At 39.3% G+C, this 12,243-nt stretch overlaps 1 protein-coding gene across 2 annotated transcripts in view; it reads right to left on the bottom strand.

Moving 5' to 3' along the window:
- Positions 1-6,070, bottom strand: part of NCKAP1 (NCK associated protein 1) — a 110,063-nt gene extending 103,993 nt beyond the window's left edge. For both annotated transcript variants that reach the window (XM_047084286.1, XM_047084287.1), the window contains exon 1: positions 5,867-6,070. In XM_047084286.1, the coding sequence (XP_046940242.1) occupies positions 5,867-5,974 (108 nt within the window). In that variant the 5' untranslated portion in view covers positions 5,975-6,070. The remainder of the gene's footprint in view (positions 1-5,866) is intronic.
- Between the last annotated feature and the right edge of the window lie 6,173 nt (positions 6,071-12,243).

The raw sequence follows: 12,243 nt of genomic DNA, 5'->3' as shown, positions 1-12,243 counted from the left end.
TGTAAACTGCATCCATGATATTCATTTTTATTTTTGTAAAGAATCTAATTTAATCAAAAGGTAATAAAATATGCATGCACATATGTTAGCATTTGCACAGAAAAGCATGTAAGTATACAAGGTTTATTTTTAAAAGTAGGAAATGGGTAAGCAGAGAAATTTCTGAAGTGACACAATTCTGTTATGTTTGAATTTCTAACAATAAACTGGAATACAATAAATGTATTCCTTTTGTAATCATTAAAAAATCCTTAATATTTAAGTTACTTAACAAGTCCACAAAGGATACTCTATCATTGCTACTTAAAAAAAATAAAAATGGGGTCCCTGCGTCGCTCAGTTGGTTGAGCATCCGACTTCGCTCAGGTCATGATCTCACAGTTCATAAGTCTGAGCCCCCACATCAGGCTCACTGCTATGGGCACGGAGCTGGATTTGGCTCCTATGTCCCCCTCTCTCTCTGCCCCTACCTAGCTCGTGCTGTCTCTCACAAAATAAATAAAATATAAAAAAACAAAATTAAATTAAAAAATAAAAATAATTTTTCGTAAGTATTTTTCAGTGATCTTTATTTCCTCAGCCTACCATCCAATATAACAAGAAAAAAATTATCAAATCCTCATTTTTACAAGCAGCATTCATTAAAAAATAAACTTACAAATAGACATAATAGGATCTGTTTAAATAAATAATATATATTATTTAATTCAGGTTTATGGAGAGATGTTTCCTTCTTAACATACTTAAGGCTCTCATGAAACCTCCCTGGGGGGTGGGGGGGGGGGGAATCTCATACTAACAACACTTAACTACTCCAGAACTTGCCACAAACCAATCTTTGGAGCATGTTTCTGCTCCTGATTGATGAATGGAGAAAATAATACCCTAAATGAAGAGAAAGAGAACACTGAAAGAGAAAACTAAAGCTGGTTCCCCTCCCTTTACCTTGCGCTACACCCCTCCTTCACATGCATCTTTTTTTTTTCTCCATTAAATAAGCAGGTACCAGCTAAGGACTTTCAATTTTTTTATACTCCTATTCATTTTTTCCTCATAAAATAAATGTATCCAAAATCATGGGGAGAAGACTATGAAAAAAAAAAGAGAGCCTCTAATAAAAAAAATTTTTTTTAAACAAGTGAAAATACATTGAAATCTGCAAACACACACCATTCAAAAAAAAAGTCTGCAATAGTTGGGTGGGTCTTTTCTTCTTTTCCGTCGTTTAGAATTAAGGCAATGATTAAGGCAACTAGAAAAATCACGCAAATATTAACTGAGACCTTTCTAGTAAAGAGTTATCGTTCATATTAGTGATAGGTAGGAAAAAAAAAAAGGAGACTTTGAAAAAACAAAATAGAAATATTTGCTCAACTCAGCAAAAATGTTCTGGTTTTTGGGAATGTGTTTGCTAACAGCAGCAAAATTTCAGAAAAAAACAAACATTGCCCCCCAAAAAGTTGCTGAGACTCCTAAATAAACACTTACATTCATGAAAGTTTTAAACTATTTTAACACTGTTATTATCTTTTATCTTCACAAACAATCCTGTGAAGTAGGCAGAGCAGGCATTATCTCTGCATTATGGAAACTAAACTGAGCTCAGTTACTATTTAAAATGGGCCACTGTAAACATTATAAAGATAAGATAATGAGAGCTAGAATGGACTTTAACATTCCTTTTACAGTTAATTTTCCTCTGTTTTACAGATGAGAAAAAATAAAGCTCAGGGAAGTCAAGACATCTCCGATGTTACAAAACGCTCAGTGACAGATTGAAGACTGGAATGCAGGTCTCCTAAGCCCTGGCCCACTACTGTACTTCGAGTACCACACCACAGTCAGATATAAAAGTAGACTGGAAAATGTTAAAAATCAACACGTAGGTAAGTAGCATTACCAGGTCTGGAAAAAGACATATTTTTCAACAAAAAACAGAATTTTTAAGTAATTAAGACAAATAAATGTAAACATAAAACTACCTACCACCTTCATGTCTTTTCCTAAACTCCTCCTTCACCTGTTCTTTCCTTTTTTTTTTTTTTTTTAAATGTTTATTTTGAGACAATGCACGCCCTCAAGCAGGGTAGGGGCACAGAGACGGCAAGAAAAAAACCCAAGCAAGCAGCCTCGTACTGCCAGCACAGAGCCCAAAGCTGGGCTTGAACTCAAAACCATGAGATCATGGCCTGAGTGGAAATTTAGAGTCAGACACTTAACCGACTCAGCTACCCAGGCGGCGACTCCTTCTGTCCTCACGTAAGGATGTGATTAGTCTACAAGTTCCTTAAAATTTCCATAACCTGTACATATTAAGATCTCAAAATTTTTTCAACTGATCGATTTTCTCTTAAAAAAAAGTAAAACGGGCACCAATGGGTGGATCAGTTGGCTGAGGATCCAACACTTGACTTGGGCTCAGGTGATGATCCCAAGGTCTTGGGATCAAGCCCCATGTCGTGCTCCACGCTGGTCATGGAGCCTGCTTGGGATTCTCTCTCTCCCTCTGCCCCTCTCCCCCACTCGCGTTCTCTCTAATAAATAAAAATAATAAATAATAATAAATAAATAAAAAGGCATCTTCAATAACCACATTATATTCCTGTAATAAGCATTAAAGTGTGTGTATATATATACTATATATACATATATATATACATGTATATACATATATAAATATAGATATTAGATTTTTTTTTAATTTTTTTTTTTCAACGTTTATTTATTTTTGGGACAGAGAGAGACAGAGCATGAACGGGGGAGGGGCAGAGAGAGAGGGAGACACAGAGTCGGAAACAGGCTCCAGGCTCTGAGCCATCAGCCCAGAGCCCGACGCGGGGCTCGAACTCACGGACCGCGAGATCGTGACCTGGCTGAAGTCAGACGCTTAACCGACTGCGCCACCCAGGCGCCCCGATAATAGATTTTTTTAAGTAGGCTTCATGCCCAGCATGGAGCCCAATGCAAGGCCTGAACTCAGGAACCTGAGATCAAGACTGAGCTGAGATCAAGAGTCAGATGCTTCATCAACTGACCCACCCAGGCACCCCAGTATATTATTTTTTATTACAGTAACTTATGAAGTTATTTTACTCAGGTCACTTTAACTATTTTCACTGTGTATGCTCACTAAAATATTTCCATGTAGACTTCCAACTGAAACAGGAATCAGATCTGATAGACAATCTAATGCATGTACGCATTAATAAAAATGTGATAATTGATTGGTAGACATGTATTATGCAGTGGAAGGTTTTTTTGAGAACTGTAAGAGATTGGGATTAAAAAGATGTAGCTTATACAGTCATAAAAATGCAGACAGCATGAACCTTATAAACACATGGTGAACCAATCTTACTCACTTTTTTTGGCAAGATTTTTGAACAAATGTTTCAATCCCTAGCCAGCCAGGAAGATATGCCAGTCTTATAGACAACTCTATAGGCTAAAAGATGCAAAAGCTATCTGATGCATTTGTATGCAAAATTGCACAAGGAGAGCAAACCAAAAGCTATTATTAAAACTAGAGCAAGATTATACACACACTCATATGTTATATATGTCATATATGTTAAATGCGTATATATATTTTTTAACATGCCATATATGTTAAATATATACATTGTACATATGTGCACCAATATATATGCACATATATATATGTATTATTCATCCATTTCAACAAGACTTAATGGAAAACTCTGGACCAGGTAAGGCCCCAAGTACCAGTAATTCAAAAATGAGTTAACACTGTCCGTGCCCAGAGGGAACGTAAGGCAAGATAGACAAAATATTTCTCAATAAACTCTAAATATGTAAGTGCTGAAATATAACAATAACTCAAATATTTGACAATTGGATGGAATAATCACGTTCAAATCATTTTAAATTTCAATAGCTCAGTAATATAAGAACCTGAAGCTTCTCAAAACAGGAAGTGAAAAAAACAAGCTTTTAAGGCAGTGAACTGAAATAACAGGAGTTCAAACGCTTCAAGTTTGTTTTAATTTTGTGCAATTTATGAAGGTAGAATAGGTAAAGTTTGGTTGTGTTTATACCATAAAAATGTCTAAATGCATGCTTAAAAAGGTATTTTGCCCAAATACCCAAATCACTTTTGATGTTACTCTCACTTCCTTTTCTGAAAACCATCGTAACCATTTCCTTTAACCACAATACCACAGGTCTAGTAATTTTTAGTACCGTTTGCCTTGCTTGTTTTTTAAGACAAAGTTCACATAGGAACTAATTTGAAAGTTTGTTAAGGAGCATAATATCACAAGAAAAGTTCAAGTCAATACAACCTGTAAGTAGTACTATCTAAAATTAAGTTGTTTCCATCTACCATAAATGTATAACCAAAGCTCTTTGGTAAATGCAGAGGGCTTCTTTGTGATGACGCTGAGCTCCTGCCACAGAAGATGTAACAAACTGAATAGACATGTTGCAGTTGCCCTCTCCAGATTTTACTGAGTTTAGAGGCAAATCAATCCTTGCATTCAGGTGAGCAACAGGAACACAAGCCATCCTTATAAAAAATTTATCACTATTAAGCTAGCATAGTCTTCTCCTTTAGAATTACAACATCTATATCAAATTGTTGGAATAAGTCAGCTTTAAAACTTGAACTCCATGATATGGATTTCAAAAAAATATTTCTTCAGCAGCCCTAATTTACACACATTATAATTATATTGCTATGGTCAAGCTACTAGGAATGTTCATGATATAGTTAAAATGCCAACAAAAATAATTATGAAAACATGACATCAAATACACACTGCAAACTCAAAAAATGGTAGAGCGTGCCCAAAAATCTCTTTAATTTGCTCTTCACCACGTTCTTTGAAACTTACTAACCTTGCCTTAAAAGGAAAACGATTTTGGTCTGTTTTCTCTCAAGATAAATTAATACAATATTTGTCCTATCTTTACATCTATTTCTCTTAACTCCAACTCAGCCTTCCATTTCTTATTCTACTGAGGCCATTTAAAGACTTTCGATGGGCCTTTGAGTTACAACTACACAAATTTTCCTTACATGTTATAAACCAGCAGTAATAGCAACATATTTACAGTTCTAATTGTACCGACACCGAACTTTAAGAAATGGTGTTTCGGTGCTATTAGATAGACATGGTTGCAAAAACTAAGAGGAGGAGTAAAGAGGGATGGGAGAGAAGGTTGTTATTCCTGTTCTCGTGACTCACAGCCCAGAAGTATTTCAGAAGAAAATTGGTTCCACCCTCACTTTCCCCTCCTCTCTACCTTCAAAATGAAATAATTCCAAATTGTCAACATGCTCTCAAACGACTGTTATTTAGCAATCCAAAATAAAGTGGCAAGTGGAGGAGATGCGGGGTTCATCCCGATTAGCCATTCCCTTCCCACATCCACACACTTACACACCAAAAAACTGAGACAAAATTGCTACCACCTCCGACAGATTCCTACCATTCAACCTCAGTTATGAACACCCAAGTTTTCCTATCTCCTCCCCCCTCCCCCAATCTCGCCCACCCTCTGCCCTCCCTTTCCTGTAGACCCCGCTCCGGGGGCGGGGGCGCCGAGGAGGGGGCGGCAGCGGCGCCCCGGGCCCCGCGCCGGCCCGGCCGGATCCCGCCGCTGGGAGCTGGGAAATGGCTTCTCTCTGCCTCCGGCCGGCCCGCCCGCCACCGGGGGAGGCGCCGGGACTCCGCAATAGGCCGCGGCGCTTCTCGGCGACCCCGGGCCCGGCCTGACGCGGCACTGCCGTGATTTTTGCCTCGGGCGCCGCCCGCTGCCCCCACCCCCGGTTTTCCCCGGCCGCGCGTCCTTCCTCTGCCCGCCCGCTGCCCCCGCCGCGGTCTCGCCGGCCCGTGCGCACCTTTTTGATGTTGTAGAGGCGAGTCAGCATACCGACGCCCCGGTCGTTGAGGATGGTGAGCTTCTCCGCCAGCTTCTGCTGACTGGGCTGCAGCACGGAGCGCGACATGGTGGTGCTGGTGGTGGTGCCGCCGCCGGCCGCCTCGCACCCAGTCACCGGCCCGCGGCCTCCGCCGCAACCTCTGTCGGGCCTCCTCCCCCACCGCCCGCGACCTCCGTCTCAGGGGAGAGCGCCCATGACCCTTGCGCCCCAATCCCGCGCCGGTGACTGAGCGAGCCGCGGCAGACGCCTCGGGGGTCCCTTCCCCCGCAGGAGCCCGCGTCCCGGCAGCCTCCTGCCTTCCGCCCGCCGCCCTTCCGTCCCCACCCCCGGCGCTCTCCGCCCCAGCCCCCACCGAGCCGCCTTCCCCGGCTCCTCCACTAGGTGTGGCGGCGGCGGCGGCGTCTCCGGCGGCTGAGAACGAGGCCGCTTCCCGCAGCCCAGGACTAGCGCTCGGTCACCTGATCGGCCGCGCCGGCGCCCCCGCGAGGCCGGACGGGGAACTGCGCCCTGGGGGTCGTCGCCCGCCCCGCCCGGCCTCGCCGCTGCCGCTGCCGCTTCGGACTGGGCTCCCGCCCCAGTCCCGGCCCCCCGCGCCCGCTGCGCTTGATCCCAGTGTGGGAGTCCTAAGCTGAGATCAAGTGGAGTCGCATTTCCACGCTCGTCCCGCTTCGCCCCACACCCTTCTACAAGTTCCCAAAAGTTGCCTTTCTGCACCACCTGCCTAAAGAAATCAGCAGAAGTCCGGGGGGTGGGGGGGGGAGGGGAGCGTTTCAGGCGACTTTCGTCTAAGAGTGGGCTGGAGGCTCCAAGCTCTTTTTCCTCCCACCGCTTGACAGACGCTTGTCGCTGAACACAGCAGATGTTGTGCTCCACGAGGCGGGCATCGCCTCTCCCATCCTCCCTATCCCATCCCTACCCCCCTGCCTGAAGACAGTTTTTGAGAGGGGAGGTCGGAAGTGAGGGCAACTCAAGTTCCTGAGATAATCGGAATCCGGAATTTGTTGACTAGCAGCACCCATCCGGAGAAGACGCAAAATAGGCCCTGGCATGAGGGAGGCAAAAGATAAATGCTTGTTCAGTGAATGAAGGAACGCTCGCATTTTTTCCAGGCCTCCACCCTAAATCCCACCCCTTCTTGGAAATATTCTACTTTTCCATCTTTTTGTTTTTTCCTGATCAATTTCTTCCCGGCTACTTCTTCCAAGACTACTCCCTCTAGTCAAATGTATTAGACTTGGTTCCAAAAGTGAACGAATAAAGGACTTATGTAACTGACTGGCATGAGGCGTTCTAGCCAAGAGGATTCATACTGCTTTGATTATTTCTGGCCTTAATTTCTTTCAATGTGTTAATCTTTGTATTATATTCATTAATTTTTCGACACAATGTTCTGCCACCTTCAATAAAAAATATACTAAGAGTAAATAAGCTATCGTTAGATTGATCTAAATGCCTTATGAGAAGGAAATTGTGATGAACAGCTTTTAAAACATTTTTTAAAGCTAGCGAATGTACCATCCTACAAAAATATTTATTTTATTATCTTGACAAGAGAAAGGGAGTGGACTAAATGCATTTGAGTTAAGGGGCACTAAAGAAGTCCAACATCCACCAGAAAGTCTATCCTACCTGACACTGCCTGAAATTCTACACATAGAAAGAACTTCATTACCTTTGAATGAAGGCTTTGTACCTAAAGTGTCCTTTATTTTCTTTTTTCTTTCTTTCTTTTTTTAATGTAAACACCTCAGAGATCACCTATTGAGCTATTATTACTCAGTTAAGTGTTGGGGGATTTACTTTCCAACGTGATAGTTAAACTTTCAATTTAGAGGAGGCAAGCATCTGGAGCCTGCCACAGTGAGAGCAGACCTGGGAAATGCAAAACTGCAAAGGGGTTTGGGACAATTGGATAAGAAAACTGAAAGATGTTCAACGTTGAGGGAAAGATGTGCTCTTTTGGGGGACCACAAACAAATTTAGCTAGATGCAGAACTACAGAGTGCACCAATGAAAGTTTGCATCATTTTCTAGTTTTTCAAAAGTGCTGCAAAAAAAGAACGAGAAAAATGGCACCATATTACAATTTGAACACAACTGCTACTCAAGAAAAACCACTATCATGTTTCTATATGAACTTGAACAGTTGTACCTGCTTATAATTCAGAATACCTAATAGAGGGAGAACTCTGTAGATGTTAGTCTCATGATTCAATTTTTATTATAACTAATTTCTAGACATATTGACCCTAGAGTGAATGGAATATGCCTATTTGAGTAAAAGAGTTTATGTCTAAATGAGGTATTCATAATTCTTGCATTTTTTTCTATATTTTGCATCAAAAAGCATTTTGTTACTAAGATTCAACCCTTTCAGTGTTTGCCTGTATGTGTAAAAAGTATACTGTCAGAGCTAGGGTAATTATATATTTTGCCACGTACATATGATTTTATGGCAATTATAATAAGTATATCATTTTATATTTTCATTCATTTCTTCAGTCTTTGAAAATATCCTATACCATGCTAATCAGCCTGTAAAGGTATTATGAAAATTGTGCCTGTTGTTTTTTTCCTACCATCGCTTTCTGGAAAAGCATAAAATTTTAAAAATGATTAGTGAGCTAAGTTTCAAAAGCATTATTGAAGATTTTATTTCCCTCATCATATACAGCAGTCTTCACAGTTATTTTTGGTACTAAAGATTTCCAAACACTTTCCTTCAGTTAAGAGATTTCTACTGTTTTGTCCCTAGAACATATTCAGGGATCATTAAAATTATTATAAGCCTTCAGAGAGATAGATGTAGAGAGTAGGTAATAGCTTCAAATTTATAGTGATCTTAGAAAATTAACTAGTAAAATTAACTAGTGGAGACCAATATGCCTAAAACATGAATTTTATTGTATGTAAATTATCTCAATAAATCTGATTCTTAAAAAATAAGAATTTTGGAAAATAATTTTTTGAGGTAAGTATAATGATACTCACTGGAAAATATTTAAATTGGAGAAGGAGGAGTGAAGTTGGCTTCATAGAAGAATTTATAATAGAATTACAATTTATGACTCCCAAATATATTTTATAATGATTCAAGTATAAAATTCTACTCACGAAATTTCAGAAACTGTGGCACACAACTTTTATATAGGGTTTACATAAAAACATTCAATCATTTACAGTGACAATTGTGGATGGGTTTAAAGAGTATTATTCAGTTCTTTGTAATATATTAAATAATCAAATATTTAAAATGTGCAGAGTACTGTTGTTCTAGAAGGGGATATGAAACTGTATAAGATGTAGATTTTGATCTTGAAGTCACATCCTGGTGGAATAGAAATATGCATAAGGAGATACAATGAGGCATCCTGAGATACAAGACCACAGGAGAAGACTTAGCACAATTTCAACCGGAAACGTCTAAGAGCCCTTTTCAGAATACGGGTAGCTTACATTTTAACTTTGAATGAGAGCAAAGTCTTGGACTTTTAAACCTGTAGAAAATAATATTCAACAAAGTTTAACTTTAGTAAGTGCAAAATAGCGGGAAAGTGCAGGAAAATAAAAAGAATGTTCATTGCATACACAAAAGACACAATGGGAAATATAGGTAGAAAGAAAAATGGAACAGAAAATATATAGCCTTATGAATGGTAAGAAAGGGGAAAAAAATTCAATGAAGAAAGATAGAAAAAATGGGATAAAAATGGTGACTTTTGGAGATTTGAGGATAATAGAGATAATTTGAAACAGTTGCTGACTGTGACAAGTATTACCGATTATCCTTCAATATGTATGGTCTCTTTCTCCCCTAGAAATAAAATAAAGACTACATTTCCCAGCGTCTCTTGCAGCCCACTGTGGCCATATGACTGATATTCTGGCCAATAGGATATAAGCTTTCAAGAAGCTTCCTTAAGAGACTGCTGCAGCTTTCCTTTTGCCAGTTCTTCCCCACTTTCTTCATTCGGCCACATGAAAGAAGGATGCTACGACTGCTATCTTGGACAATAAGGACAATGGCCACGTACTAAGGATGGCAAAAATAGACATAGAAGGTGTACGTGGGCTTTTTAGAGCAGAACTGCCATACCAAACCTTGCCTATCCTAATCTGGATTTTGTGTGAAAGAGAAACTTTTATTTAAGCTGCTTTTGTTTACTGTTGTTTATTTTAGCCAAACCTGATACTAAATATTAACAATTTTTGTGGCCAACATGATAATATCTCTACTAGGAATCAAATAAGGAATAGAAATTAAATTTAACATTCAAGTGTTTTTGCACTATGTGTTAGGTGCTACTATTTGAGTTACATTTCCTCATCTATTTGTCTCAACGATCCTTTGAGATATTATCCTCTTCATTTTATAAGTGAGGAAACTGGAATGCAGATAGGTTTTTTTTTAATTGCCATAGAAAGTGTTAAAGCTGGTATTGGATCCTTTATCAGTCTGACCAAAGTTCGTGCGTACTCTTAATTACTGTGATGTCACTGCAGATCAGTTGGATGACATAAATTTGTCATGTAACCCACTAAACATGATTCTACAGTTTCTTCTAAAGTCCTTTAACTGTGCCCAAACCTTTATAAATAATCCCCTCGTTAAAATGTCTTCAGATAACAGCTAGGCTGTCATATTTTCCCCTGACTAATATATGAGTTTTTCTAGTAGCTTTCTTTAGCTTTGTTTTCTCCAGAATATAGGATGAAAATTATTTCATTATTGCTTTTTCCTAATCATGAGGAAGATTTAAACTTTTTTAAATCACTTAGGCAAGCCAGATTTCTGGTGTTTCCAGAAAAATCTTAAGGCAAGAGAGAAAAATTGATGAAAGGTATCTTTTTGAGTTCTTGGGATAAAGCCTTTTAAGTAGGATGTTTCTTGTCAAAGGTACTGTTCCACTTATTCTTAAAGACAAAAACATCATTGTTTTTCCCATCAGACTTCAGAAATATATAACGAAATTTCTCACAACCTGAGAATCATGCAGCTGATATATATTAGTTTTACCTGTCCTCCCTCCCTCTGGGAAACTGCTACATTCTGACAGAATTGAGTGCAGAGAGAGAAATGTGAGTCAGACAATGGGAAGGGTCAGGCACATATAAAATAGAAATTAACGGAGTTTTTCAAGGAATTATCATTTTTAAAAATTGGTGTTTGTTTGTGGTAAGCTCCGTGCCCACCACAGAGCCCAACACGGAGCTCATACTCACGACCCTGAGATCAAGAGTTGGATGCTCAACCAACTAAGCCATCCAGGCATCCACAAAAATTGTTTTAAAGACTAAATATAGGGGTGCCTGGGTGGTTCAGTCACCCCCAGTTTAGCATCTGACTTTTGATATCTGCTCAGGTCGTGATCTCATGGTTGTGAGATCAAGCCCCCCATAGGGAACTATATTCAGCATGGAGCCTACTTGGGATTCTCTATCTCCCTCTCTCTATGCCCCTCTTCCTCTCATTCTCTCTCTCTCTCTCTCTCTCTCTGAAAATAAATGTTTACCAAAAAAAAAAAAAAAAAAAAAGACTACATGTAGCCAGACTATAATGTAATCAGAGAAACCAACTTTGGGTGAAGTATGGAAAAGAACAACAGAAGATTTCACTGTTGTTTAATTTAACAATGGTCACAGAGAGGGTAGACAATAACATATAGCTACATCAATACTTCAAGTTCTGTTCCTTTCCATCCAAAGACAACCAGATATGATAATTTACTCCACTAAAAAATAAGAAAGAAAATAGGGAAAAGTTGGAGCAACAGTATCCCAGTACCTGTAGTAAATGAAGTAAGGAGGTAAGACTTAGCCAGAGATCGCAACTTGGTATTGTAAAGGAGTAATGAAGACAGGCTTAAATGAAACATAAGATGTCTCCAGTAGTTAGCAGAAGAGATGCCAGAAATAGAACTGATCCGAAAAGTTCAAAAAGAAAATGATGAAAAATTAATTACAGTCTTGACCTGGACCATTCACATCAAATTAGATTCATCTTCTAGCCTGCCAAATCTTTGATAATGCACTTCACTATGTTTATTTGCTTCTGCTCTGCAAAACTAAAGATATATTTATCTTCCTTATTAAAGTCACCCAAAGAATTTCAGTTTTCCCTGTAGAAAAATTCCAATGTATAATGAAGTTTTTAGTTTATGATTGGTTTTAATTCTTCTTGGTTATTTTCATAGTACAAAGGATTTGTGAGTTTTTTAGGTTTGTTTTAGAAATTTGTTGGGCTTAGTTGAAAAAAGAATGAAATCTTGCCATTTACAACAACGTGGATGGAACTGGAGGGTATTATGCTAAGCGAAATAAGTCAGTCAGAGAAA

The sequence above is a fragment of the Lynx rufus genome, unplaced genomic scaffold, assembly GCF_022079265.1.
Source record: "Lynx rufus isolate CCGP_SWC_20201006 ecotype Redwood Valley unplaced genomic scaffold, mLynRuf1.p SCAF_2, whole genome shotgun sequence".
NCBI lineage: Eukaryota > Metazoa > Chordata > Mammalia > Carnivora > Felidae > Lynx > Lynx rufus.
Note: the sequence above shows the minus strand (reverse complement) of the source record. Positions and strands in the feature narration are given on the sequence as shown.